This window comes from Manduca sexta, chromosome 4 (genome assembly GCF_014839805.1).
Source record: "Manduca sexta isolate Smith_Timp_Sample1 chromosome 4, JHU_Msex_v1.0, whole genome shotgun sequence".
NCBI lineage: Eukaryota > Metazoa > Arthropoda > Insecta > Lepidoptera > Sphingidae > Manduca > Manduca sexta.
The window spans coordinates 7,881,911-7,895,015 of NC_051118.1; the positions used below are offsets into that span (position 1 = coordinate 7,881,911).

The 13,105-nt window shown below is 34.7% G+C and overlaps 2 protein-coding genes across 2 annotated transcripts in view; one reads left to right on the forward strand and one right to left on the reverse strand.

Annotated features, from left to right (window-relative positions):
• The window catches only part of LOC115454428 (protein CASC3-like), a 43,255-nt gene extending 37,747 nt beyond the window's left edge, over positions 1 to 5,508 (forward strand). Inside the window, exon 19 of the mRNA XM_037442776.1 lies at positions 5,204 to 5,508. The gene's annotated coding sequence lies outside the window, so the exon portion shown is untranslated. The remainder of the gene's footprint in view (positions 1 to 5,203) is intronic.
• Positions 4,833 to 13,105, reverse strand: part of LOC115449956 (facilitated trehalose transporter Tret1) — a 45,900-nt gene continuing 37,627 nt past the window's right edge. Inside the window, exons 6-8 of the mRNA XM_037442781.1 lie at positions 10,150 to 10,385; positions 6,097 to 6,291; positions 4,833 to 5,375 (exon numbers count right to left, since the gene is read on the reverse strand). Coding sequence (XP_037298678.1) covers positions 5,106 to 5,375; positions 6,097 to 6,291; positions 10,150 to 10,385 — 701 coding nt within the window. The 3' untranslated portion in view covers positions 4,833 to 5,105. The remainder of the gene's footprint in view (positions 5,376 to 6,096; positions 6,292 to 10,149; positions 10,386 to 13,105) is intronic.

A 13,105-nucleotide genomic window follows, 5' to 3' on the forward strand; every position in this document is an offset into this window, starting at 1 on the left:
TCTAGGTTTAATTAGATATTCCCAAATACAAAACGTATAAGCTAGCTTTATTAACGGGTACAAGGGCCGGGTTGCTTTTGGACACCAATTCCAAAGCATTTCTTTATCTGTAACACCATAGATAATTTTACCGCCATATTTAAGTAGGTTCCATTATAATCGGTTTTATTTATGGGTATATCTAATTATTATAATGCTATATAAAATATTTACATTTTTCAATGAGAACTACAGTATCAGACCTAGTATTTTAAGATGGTTACATGAGAGTATAAAACGCAATTATTAACGTTGCATTTGCACTGTAGAATTACATTGTGGGTATACTATAGATTTCTATTATTTGAATGTAAAAAATGTTATTTTTTAAATTCACAGTCAAATATGTTGGATCAAACACGGGTGGTTAGCAGCCATTTTGAATATACGATCCCAATCTCAATCTTCAATTAGATTCTGAAAATAAACCAATCCAAATATCTAAGCATGTCAAAAAGAACTTGCTTCTGATTGGTCCATTTTTGAGATATCGAAAAAAACGGATCGTTATTAAAAATGGCGGTATGTCGAGTGTCTAAAGCTGGCGCGTACTACACATTTATATTACCGTGTGTGCTGTCTGTAAGTAAACGTACTAGGGTTGCCAACAATTCTTCGGTAAAATATAGTATTTTTGCGTAGTATATATTTCTACAACAGTACATACTACGCAAACTCAAAATATAGTACAATACTATATTATAGTACGGTTGGCAACCCTAAAACTTACGTCAATCATGACAACGCATAGCTGTCACGTCAAAGGGCCGGCGCTCATATGGCCGAGCGCAGCGCAGTACATTTTTACTGTTAAACTATTATCGACATTGTCTCCATTGAAATAATATTGAAAATTAATTAACACAACAATTTATTGTTGTTAAAATGGAATGTTTTGTTTGCATCTATGTATCTGACCCTTCAATTACAATAAGTTTTTTTAACACACTGTGTAAAATTGTACTGCTGTGAGTTCAATAACGTGTCAGCTTTTGTTAATCGAATTATACATTATATTTAAATATCTACAATTAAATATTCCGCAATGCTATTTCACCTGTTGATAGCCGAATAATATAAATCAAATTATTTTTAATTAGGTCTGACTACCATAGTTTCTAATTGGCGATATTCACATCACCCAGTTACAGAAATGTAAGAAAATATCTATCCACTTATACGTCCTTTTAGGACCTCTTAATTATGCCACATAAAGGATCACAATCCTTATCTTCGATCCCAAAAAAGGAACTAATCACACGTCATTTGTATATCAAAAAAAAGTGCTCTGATTGGTCCAATTGTGTGGATCGAAAATGGCGGTTGGGTTTGTTGAAAATGGCGGCAAGACAACCATATCTACGCATAGTATGTAGTCGAGGCCTATACCTTCTACGGGGGCGATTACGTCTTGTAGTAATATGCGAAATCGAAAGATAGCATTGACAGCCGTATAGGTAAAATAGGGGATTTTTTTATGTTATTAATACGGTTATGGCAGATATCCTTGTCTTAGAGCATCCGTAATTCTATAAGTAAATACGGATACGCCCGGAGACGTAATAAGCCTCCTAAGTATACTATACATCAGTGGCGAAGGGTGAAATTTTTGAGAAGGTAACCCGAGGCAAAAAATACTGCCTTAGTTAATATATCGCGACATATTTAACTAAAAACAAAAACTTAGGCAAACGTAAACAAACCTAAAAGGGAAGCCGGTAGGAATCGGATTGTATGGACGCTTCGCCACTGCTATACATATTCTTGAAATTACAAGGCAAGTTATTGTTACGTTGAATTTATATAATAAGTGGGTAGATATTTGAATACTTGGAACAGGGGCCGTAGAACATCTCGTCTGGTGCCCTTGTAGTGCAACACTATATTAGCATCAATAAGTCTTAAAGCTGGTGCATATATGGCGGAACGCAGCGCAGAGAAGTTTTTACTGTCCATCTATTATCAACACTGTCTTCATTGAAATAATATTCAAATTTAATTAACACAACAACGTAATGCAATTTATTATTGTGTTAATGGATTTTGAATATTATTTCAATGTATACAATGTCGATAATAGATTGATAGTAAAATATTATCTGCGTTGCACTCCGCCATGTTTGCGGCGGCCCTAATATGTCATCAAATTATTTACCACGTTTATACCTAATAATTCGGGATGGACATACATTTTTATTAAACGTTTACATTATTGAGGTTTTCAAATTGCCTTAATATTTTAAGATGTGATATTTTTTTTACAATATAAATATTTGGCGTATTTTATCAATGGGGTAACAACAACACGATATCTACAATCGCAAACGCTAAAGTTATGTATGAGAATGGACACCTAGCGATACACTTATCGATGTCTCATTCGCATACATTTATTCTGGTTTCGATTGCATTGACGATTGTAGAAGGCGTTGGCTACAGATCATTTTACGCCAATAGATCATCGATAAAATCATTGTTTGCGAAAATATTAAAGAAAAATCACACGTTTTTTTTTCATATTTACAATATTTTGAACAAATATAATATCGAGTGATTTCAGTTTGATTTTTTGGCAAACAAAAACGACATATCCAATACTACACACATCATTCAATTGTCAACATTGCCTTTTGTTTTATTGTTTCTAATGAAGGAACATTGACCTTTTGACACTACATTGTTTACTCGTCCAAAATTCGACCAATATAATTAATTATTCAATTACCTATAGTATAATAATGTGCAATTATAAATGCTAGTATTTGCTAAGTAAAGGACGATGCAACTTTGTTCTTTAAGTAGGTTAACTTAGTTAAACTAGTAACAGGACCTTCCATTAAGATAGTGTCGTGTTCTCAGACTACGTAAACTTGGAGATAAGTAAAATTTTGTTTAAGACATTTTAAACAATGTAGCAAAACAGAAAAGAAAATTGGATAGCGACCGCCGTACACAAGGTTTTAAAACCCGCCATAGTGGCCCATGTAAATGTCGCGTTTCGGGATTAGCTTGTGTATATGCCGGCATAATTGTGTCGACTGTTGAGGAGTGATTATCTCTCGTCAGTCGACATTCTATTGGAGCCCACTCCACTTACCATCAGATGCAGTGGGGTCACATTGTCGAGTCAGAGTAAAAAAAATACCTTCAAAACTAAGGCACGGTCAATTTATAATTTAAAACTGTTAATTCATTAGTATTTGTATGGATATTGACTAGATAAGACAATGTTGACGTAATATCAATAAAATATGGCAACATGGAATGATATAGGTAATAGTCCACGCACAGATCCTAGTCACTTCTGCTATTTTTCATATTCATTGACATTCCAATTCCTATCACTAGAGTTGACTCGCATCAACATTTAGAAAAGCCATGTCAAAATGATTGAATCCTACTAATATAAATGCGAAAATTTGTGAGGCTGGATGTATGGATGTATATTTGTTCCTCTTTCACGAAAAAACTACTGAACGGATTTGGATGAAACTTTACAGTAATATTGTTGATACATCAGAATAATACATAGCGCGCTAGCAAACCGCGAACAATAATAAATGTGTAGAAGTTGGTATACTGCGATAGCCAAATACGTATCATTTGTGCTAGAAAAATACACCGACAGCATCTACCAATCACAGCCTAGCACAGAAAAAACCTAATGCAAATTATCAGGAACAGTTTAAGAACCTCGTACCGCTTACACACCTTAGCTGGCACATTTACGGTGGTATAGCATCCTTAAGCCTAGTTCGAACTACGCTAGTATTTTAGTCGACTCACGCCTTTTATTTCCAAAGGGGTAGGCAGAGGTGCAACTGACACACCGATTCCACCATGTATTCCGTCCCAAATTCCAGGATTCGAGCTGATTTTGAGTAGAAAAACCCAATATTACTTTACCCGACCTGGGGATTTAACTCAAGACATCAGCACTGCAGTCCCACTGTGATACGCCACCGAGGCAATTTCGAATTTATCTATTTTAATCCAGTAGCGAGTAATGATTAAAACATGTTTAGTAAATTACTCGACAACATTCTCGAAGTTCAAACACGTTTAATTACTAATTTACTCTGTAATCGAATAAAATATTCGTAGTAGTCGTGGCGTAACCCGAACTGGCGAGTCGATGAGGCAGATTTGGCTTTCTCTATCAAGAAGTGACTAGGTTCTGCGAGCGTAGTATAAAGATACGTAAAACAACGCATGAATTCCTTTCTCGGTTAGAGGTTTGTGTTAATATGATTAATAGCTAAAGCTTGGCAGGGATCAGCTTAGTGCTATCAATTCAATCGGTAATAAAAAATATCTTAAAAAAATATATTTATTAAATTATTAAGACTTTTTTCTTGGAACTTTTATGCTAAGTATATACAATAATTTTAATATATTGGTTGCAAGACGATATATAGGCTTATATTTTGTAAGATTCATGCGCTGTTATTCGCCCTCTCCTAATCTAAACTACAAAAAATACATCTATAGTTATGCCAGTGAGTAATACTGGATCCTCCACGTTGTAAAACTAACGAAAAATACATCCATTTAACAGGCACAACATAAATATCACTAAGCAAACTGGCACGGCCATTGGCATTGCTAGAGCAAATGTGGCATAGCCAGAGCAAATATGGCATTGTCAGATACTACCATAGACAATATAACACGCCAATTCGTCATAATATCACATTATAGCTTGTTATATTTTAATAAAGTGAGTAGATTTTTTCAATTATTGACGGGAAAAAAATATTTTCATTTTATTTTTGCGCGAATAAAAAAAGGCCTACTTTGGAAATTGCTTTAATACAGTCTTATCGCAATTAAACAATGGGATAATCATTTGTAAAGATCCAGTTTTTTAGAGTAATTCTTTCACTTTGTTCACATCTCTAATAAGCACTGGATTCTATGAATATTTAGTTTCCTCATCAAATGACATCACTGGTTAATAGTTTCAGTTAGGCCGTTTTTTTGCGCTCTTCATTTGCCATCGTCAATAATAATGTCTTTAGTCCACTCCAACACGAAACTGGTACAAAACAAATAAAACTATCAACCTAAACCGGGCTAGTCTCGACGTCTTCTTTAACTTCCTTCTGTTTCCTCTTCTTTCCTTCTAAATCCGCGTAGATGTCTTCTAGATTCCTCTTTTTAGTTTCAGGGACGCAGAAGATGAGGTAAAATACGTTAGAGAGGCATACGACGCTGAAAATCCAGAATGTGGAGTGAAGACCAATCATGGCGTTTAGAGGTGCGAAGAGTTTGAGCAGAGCGAAGTCGGTGGCTAGTGATATGGCCATGATGAGTGTTGCCACGGTTCCTCGGAGCTGGGGGCAAAGTAAATCATTATTACGGGAATATACAAAAATAAAAGAAATAAAAATATGTCGATATAATATAAAAATTGCCTTGTTACGTTTTACTTTAACTCTGAATTAAATGCAGCTTAATAATTTTAAACATATTTTTTATTTTTACCAATTACATATTGCTTGTTTATGCATATAAATATCTGAATATTTATATCTCTAGCACAGTGACCTCACTGTATCCTTTTTTTTTAATCGAGCACGACAAAGAGTCTGCTCTTGATGGTATGCGAGATGGTAAGAGATGATCTGGATATTTAATGATGTATAATTAATATTTAATTAATATATCTGATGTTAAATGATGCTTAAGGGAAATATCGACTGGCTTTGTATACCTTGACGACACAATTGCCTTCTAAGAAGGCAATAATATTAGTATTTAATCAGCGGAAAAAATATCCAAACAGAATTAATTTTACTTTTCAAGACACCATCTTAAAGTCAATTAATTTTTAGTCAGCGGAAAAACATTTTCAGCTAGAATTAATTTTACTTTTCATGACACTTCATCTTTGGGCTATCTAAAAGTCTACTGATAGAGATATGCTATTAAGTTAACCTGTGTATTTTTTTGCACTTCACAAACATTTTTATTTTTCTACATAGGCGGACTTAATACCATATTTATTTATACATATTTTCATATAAAAACTGAGAATAAATAAAAAAAAATTACCTGGAAGCTAAACATCTCCGTCATAATAACGAAAGGCAAGGGTTGTAGACCAGCAGCATCAGAGAAGATGGTGGTGCAGAGCGCCACGATGGGCACCCAACCTGGCATTGACACGCTGATGCTTTGCAGGTAGAACCAGACGCCGAGGAGCGCCATGCTGAACCCGGCCACGCAGCTCGTCACGGCCAGGAGAGGCTGAAAAGAATATAAATTCACTTCAAACTGTGTTATACTCTGTTCGATATACAAATATATCAAGTCTTGTACATTCTGCTCCTCTGCTGGACATGGTCCTCCTCTACAATAGAGATGGTTAGGTCTTAGATCACGGTGGCCTATTGCTGGTTGGCAGGCTTCACATACCTTCGAATTTTTGGAGAATTCTTAGGTTTGTGTTAAGATATTATAGGAGACAATACTCAGAAAAGTTAGGAAATATTATATAACTGCGACGATTTTCATAAAATAAGAACCAGATAAGTATTTTTCTAAAATGTATTCCACATCCTATAATTTAGTGTATTTTATTGTTGGATAGGCAGCCAATGACGGCACTCTTCAGTAATTTTGTTTGTAATTTGCCTGAACAAGAATTGTACGATATTTGAATTTTTTTTACTACGTATTTTTCTTACTAATATTATAAATATAAGTTGTGAAAATGTCTATAGACGTAGAATGTCAAAAACAGCTGAACGGATTTGGATTGATATTTGGATAGAACATGTCCTGGAACAAAACATAGGCCAAAACATTGTCCCAATAATGTGCTCCCGTGGGATATAATTGAAATACTTAAATCTCAAGTCTTCGAAATGTCGGGAGAATACTAAAGTATTATAACCGCGATAAATTCCGAAAAATTGATTAATTTTAATTCTTAATCAGATTCTAAATTAGATGGCGCTAACGTCGCACAAATGGCGGCATGAATCGCTATAGTAATAAATGCGAGTGAAGCCACGAACACAGAGTAAATTATAATTTAAAATCAGACACCATCTTTTTTCTCCACCTATACATATTGTATGCCATATATACGTACACTAGAAATAGGTACTGTTAACATAGAGTTGAAAATCTCAGTACCGTCATAATGAAAACTACAGGCCGTTTCTTTGTAATTATCAGTTACTATAAGTACCAGTCGCTGACATAAGTTTGTCGCGTCATGTAATAACTGATGAATTAGCATATTTCATGGTATTTCCACAGTTGCTATTGAAGTAAAAATGCTTAAGATGGGATTTTTTTGCTTTTATAGCAGAGGGGCAAAAGTTCCTGCTCTTCGTATGGTATTTGTATCACACTTTAGGGTCCACGCATGTATTATTATGTAAACTAATTATACGTTCTTATTATTATTATTCTCTTGGCCAGTATAGACGTGTTCAACAGTTCACTAAGATGTTTTGAAACTGAGGTTTTGAAGGCTTTGAATGATGGTATTATCTAACTAATTTATAATTTACAAAATAGAAGGTAAAGGTCATTATGTTCCTATTTCATATAAGCTATTAACATTAAGTACAGTTTAATTTTTGTTCCTTAATTTTATGATTGTTAACGTTACTTATTTTATATTTTATAATTGTTTTTTTTCAACATATCATTGCATGCCGTGGCAACTAAAGGTAATGCATTTAAAATATTGTTAGTTGTTTGTAAGGTTCAGTTGTTTTAATGTAATTACCACTGTTTGTCCTTAAAATAAATAAATACGTAGTTTTTAACGCTGCCGTCCTCGTTGTTAGCAAATTAATCAAAGATCTTATCCCCTCTTTTTATGCTTACGTAAGTACGGGTATAATATTTACAAAATCTGTTTTAATTACTTTATTTTTGAAATAAAACTGTTTACGGATTTCATCGCGGTATTTATATTATTATTTTCTCTCGATGTTTTAAGGACTGCAGTCTACATGATCACTCCTATAGTTAACTTTTCGGGTATGTAGGTTTCCTGACAATTTTCCTTCACCGTTAAAGCAAACGATAATGCATAAAGAATACACACATAATTTTAGAAAAGTCAGTGTGTGCCCTTGGGATTTCAACCTGCAAATATTAATTTCCGCAGTCCGACACAACTAGGCTATCGTTTTATTTAACCATAATCAATACAACATTATATAACACCACTGAAAAAGTGAAGGTAAGCAACATTCTCAATTCTTTTACTTGGACAACAGACTTATTTTAACTTAAATAATGCGGTTTAAAAACCAAATTATTAAAGCGATTTTAAAACTATTTCTACAGCACCAGCAGGGAAGCATGTCCTTTCAAATAAAAAAATATTTTCCAATTCGGTTTATAAACGAATGAGTTCTGAAGTATTTTTGAAGTCGGTTAAAAATTACACTCAAGGAAATAAAAACCATTTGTCAATGTTTCTTATTAGTGATTACCCAACCAATTAAAATTAATATAGTAATTAATGCCTTCGTGTCATGTGCGTAACGCTTTTGAATCGGGTCAGTTAATTTGACATCCGATAATATTTTTACATTGATTAGCAAAGTATAAACATCGTCAATTATCTATGGTCAATTCTTATATAATTTCTATTAAACTATTGATATTTTTTTTAGAATTATTATTGCTTTGCATGACTAGTCGAGCTTGCCGTTTGCCTAATGGTAAGCGATACGACCTCCCATAAACAGTAGAAACACCATCTTGTATTACATACTACAGAGTATTGTTTGATATTCCATTGCGCTCGCCATCCTGAGACGTGAGATGTTAAGTGTTACTATGTTAGTATATCCAGTAGTTACACCATCTACAATGTCCTTCAATCCGGAACACAACAGTAACTATACACTGCTGTTTAGCGGCAGTAATAAATATTGCGGTGGTATCTACCCATACGGATTCTCACATATAAGAAACCTACAATCAGAGTTCAAAGTACTTTTTTTGGACATACAGCAGTCCGATTTAGTGTCAGACGACATAAATAAAAAGTAGGACATTAATTATCCACTGTCAAACGTTGTTCGCACTTAAAACCATTTCAACAAGGTACATATTCCTGAAATATTTCTTATCGAACCATGTTCTAAAATGTTATCATTTTCTTGTAAACCATCTGGCAATAACAAGGAGTTGCGTCATCTTTGGTTCAACGGATCATAAAATTCGTTCGAAAATTAACTAGTATGACTTCATGGTGTAGATTAATATTCTACACTCTGAACGTAATGTTAAGGAATAATTTGTTGTTTAATTAATTTACTGACATGACGCCATGTACGTCACTACAGTTTATGTGCCTCTGATTTACTCACTTCGTAAGGCTTACTTTCATTTTTGTATGTAGATAATTTAATATAAATGAATTTATTAATTATTTATTTATTTAAAGTATGAAAAACTTACAGCTGTATAATTTTATCAGAGATAGCATTTAAGTGTCAAAAAGCCAATAACAAGTTCTCACTTATAGACATTTTAATATCTATAAAACAGTTTTCGGTCAACCAAAATGCCTTTGGTTTTAATTTGATTATAATACCATTTTAACTTTGGTAGCATTTGTACTCGATATGGCGATAGTTTCGTTTCCTATCACAGCATTAGGCGGAACGCACATGGCGATAAGTCGATGCACTAGTTTCCTTTTAGCCTACCTCTGCATGTATAAAAGCGTGATGTCTGTTTGGTAATGGATGACAGTTACGCCATTCTTTATTAAGAATCTACTGAGTAGTGTAAAATGAAACTTAATATACGTGAATTTAAACCAAGTTACCAACCTTTCCAAAAAAATAAAACACCAGGGCACACATCTCCGACTACTTAAAAAGAAATTACTTATGTTTGTATTCTTTGTGAATTATTGCTTGCTTTAACGGTGAAGGAAAACATCGTGATGAAACCTGCATAACTGAGAAGTTCTTTATAGGAATTTCGAGGGTGTGTGAAGTCTGCCAATCCGCACTGGGTCAGCGTGGTGGACTAAGGCCTAATCCCTCTCAGTAGTAGAGGAGGCCCGTGCCCAGCAGTGGGATGGTGTATAATACAGGGCTGATGATGATGACCAACCTTTCTTCCAGCCCGGTCCACAAGTTGACCAGCTAGCACTGACCCGACGATTTGAACACACGCGAGGGCTATCGACTGTTTGTTTGGAGACAGGGCGATGCTGGTATTAGGGTCCTTGCTAGCTTCAGAGAAGATGTGGCTCGCATACACCAAGACGGCGATGCACCCGCAGAACTCCCTGGCCAGGTTCACGAGCAAGGCGACTGAGAATGCCTTGATTGTGATGCGTTGTGAAACTGCAAAGAGATAATGTTAGTCAATTAACATATTTCTACTATAGATCTGGATAATAAAAACCTCGCCATGTTGTGGGAAAATATGGAACTAGTTCTTCCTAACCCCGCCTAACACCAAGGAGCCAGGAGTGGCTGAAAACCAGCGCTGGCTGAGTTTCACAGCTAAGACAGCAATTAGCTGAGCCCTTCCTTTTGCCATTTTTATTTGTACGATTGTTTTGTTTTTATGTTTTTAATTTCTGTAAAAGTGTTAATTTTGGCAATAAACGTTTTTATTATTATTTCTTGTACTGAGCTTAGCTTTAAAATAATAAGCAAAATATGCGTACCCTGGATCAGATTTTATGTTCTTATGGTCATACTAATAGGTACTATAGATTTGATAGTTAATAATAAAGAATCCTAGCCGAATTTTTCGCCCACGGCAGCCAATCTCAACGGAGATCAGCCAGGTACGCAGGATATATTATAGTGCAGAAGTGTGTGCGGAATACACAAGCACTCTCTATTCCTCCACTATCATAGTCCGGTGAGACGGCAATCCGACATGGCCAGAGAGAAATTGGAATACTGGTTAGTTACTTAATACTCATCATATTAAAAATGTGGAAGTTTGAGATATTTGCTATATTCTGTGTTAGGGCCGCCGAACAAAAGACCTTGATTTTTCTTTCCATACATTTACGCATGAGTTACGGTTGGGAATACGCAAGCTTTACGAATAAACAATAAAATCAATTTTGGGTCTTTTTGAAGAATTACAAACCATAAACTTTACAGATTTTTTTATGTTTTACGAATGTTAGACATTAAAATAAAAGCATTTTGCGGATTTTATTACGTTTTATATATAATACTTTTCTTCCGACGTTGTGACGTTTACTTAAAATAAAATACCGCGATAAAATACGCAAAATAGTTTTGATTCAAAATTTTCCTTATTTATCTTTCTTAATTTATTGGTTGAAAATTTTAATCATGTGTACTTTAGGAGAATTAGCAATTTAATGGTATTTCAACGTGAAATTGAGGAAATATATCCACCTTATAAAATAATTTAACTAACAAACATATTAATATAGTTAGTTATAGATCGGCCATCAGGTATAAATTAGTGCTAGAAGTCATTACCAATTGGTATCGATATAATATGTACTACGTACTAGATTTGCCGTTCCGAACATTCACTGTGTTCAACTGATTTGAACTGATATCCATTCAAACTGACCAGTATGGTCAATATTGACAGCTTGTGATTGAGTACGGAGTGGCGTTCATGATATAAAAACTCGAGTCTAAGAGTAAACCTGGATTGGAATAAAAAATAAAATTCACTGTCTTATTAGAAATGTCCGAGCGACAAGATGTCACAGCGTCCTTAGAAGTTGATACAATAATAAAATATTTCGAGGTTTGGCGATCTGATTTTATAGTCTCTTTTTGTTTTGTATCTACTATCATTACTCGACATTTATCACCGACAAATAAAAGGTGGCAGCTATTATATAATATAAAAGAAGAACATATTTACACCAAATATATATAACAAATATATAAGAATGTGAAGTAATAATAATAATAATATCAGTCCTGTATTATACACTTGCCCACTGTTGAGCACGGGCCTCCTCTACTACTGAGAGGGATTAGGCCTTAGTCCACCACGCTGGCCTAGTGCGGATTGGTAGACTTCACACACCTTCGAAATTCCTATAGAGAACTTCTTAGATGTGCAGGTTCTCTCACGATGTTTTCCTTCACAGTTAAATCGAACGATAAATTCACAAAGAATACACACATGATTTAAGAAAAGTCAGAGGTGTGTGCCCTTGGGATTTGAACCTGCGGACATTCATCTCGGCAGTCCGTTCCACACCCAACTAGGATATCGCCGCTGTGAAGTATTTTATTTGTTTTACTGTTCCACGGTATATTGAAACATCGCATGAGCGTAAAATATTTGAATGACAATCTTCCCAATGTCCTCTTTACCTTAGAACCATTTGGAAACAATCAAAGTAGAGATAACATATTGCAGAAATATGTTAGATTTTTGTATAAGTATTAAAAATTTCGAATAGATAACTTCTAAAAATAGGGTCAGTGCGTTTATTTATTATTGTAGTGTATTAGTTAATAGTTACTATAGTTAATAACGACAATATTGTATTAGGTTTAAGGTACCTGTAAGGATATTGTTGACATCATGATAAATAAATAAATTTTGCTGCGAGGAACGCCTTGAGGCTATTTATTTCTTCCGTTATATGCAAGACAGAAGCGCGGCTCCAGTAGCGAAGACTTTAATTTTCCGAAAGTGGATCCGAGATAACATATAATTATTACTAATATTATGCATACATGAGGTCTGCAAATCGTTCTGATAATTAGATTTTACATAAATTATGAAAGGTCTCTATGAAAACTAGCCTCGGTGGCGTAGTTGTACTGTATGCGCGGTTCGGTAGCGCTGTGAACTCCTGTGTTCCAATCCCGATCGGGCAAAGCGATATTTGGGTTTTCTGCTCAGTATCAGTGCGGAGTCTGGAATTTGCGCTCAATATGGCGATAGACTCGCCCTCTATCACATTATGGGACGGAATACACTTGACGAAAAGTCGGTGCCCTGGTTACGCCTCTGTATACCCCTTCGGGGATAAATGCGTGGTGTGTGTATAAATTACGAATGGGAATCGATCAGAAAGCGGGTTATAACGACT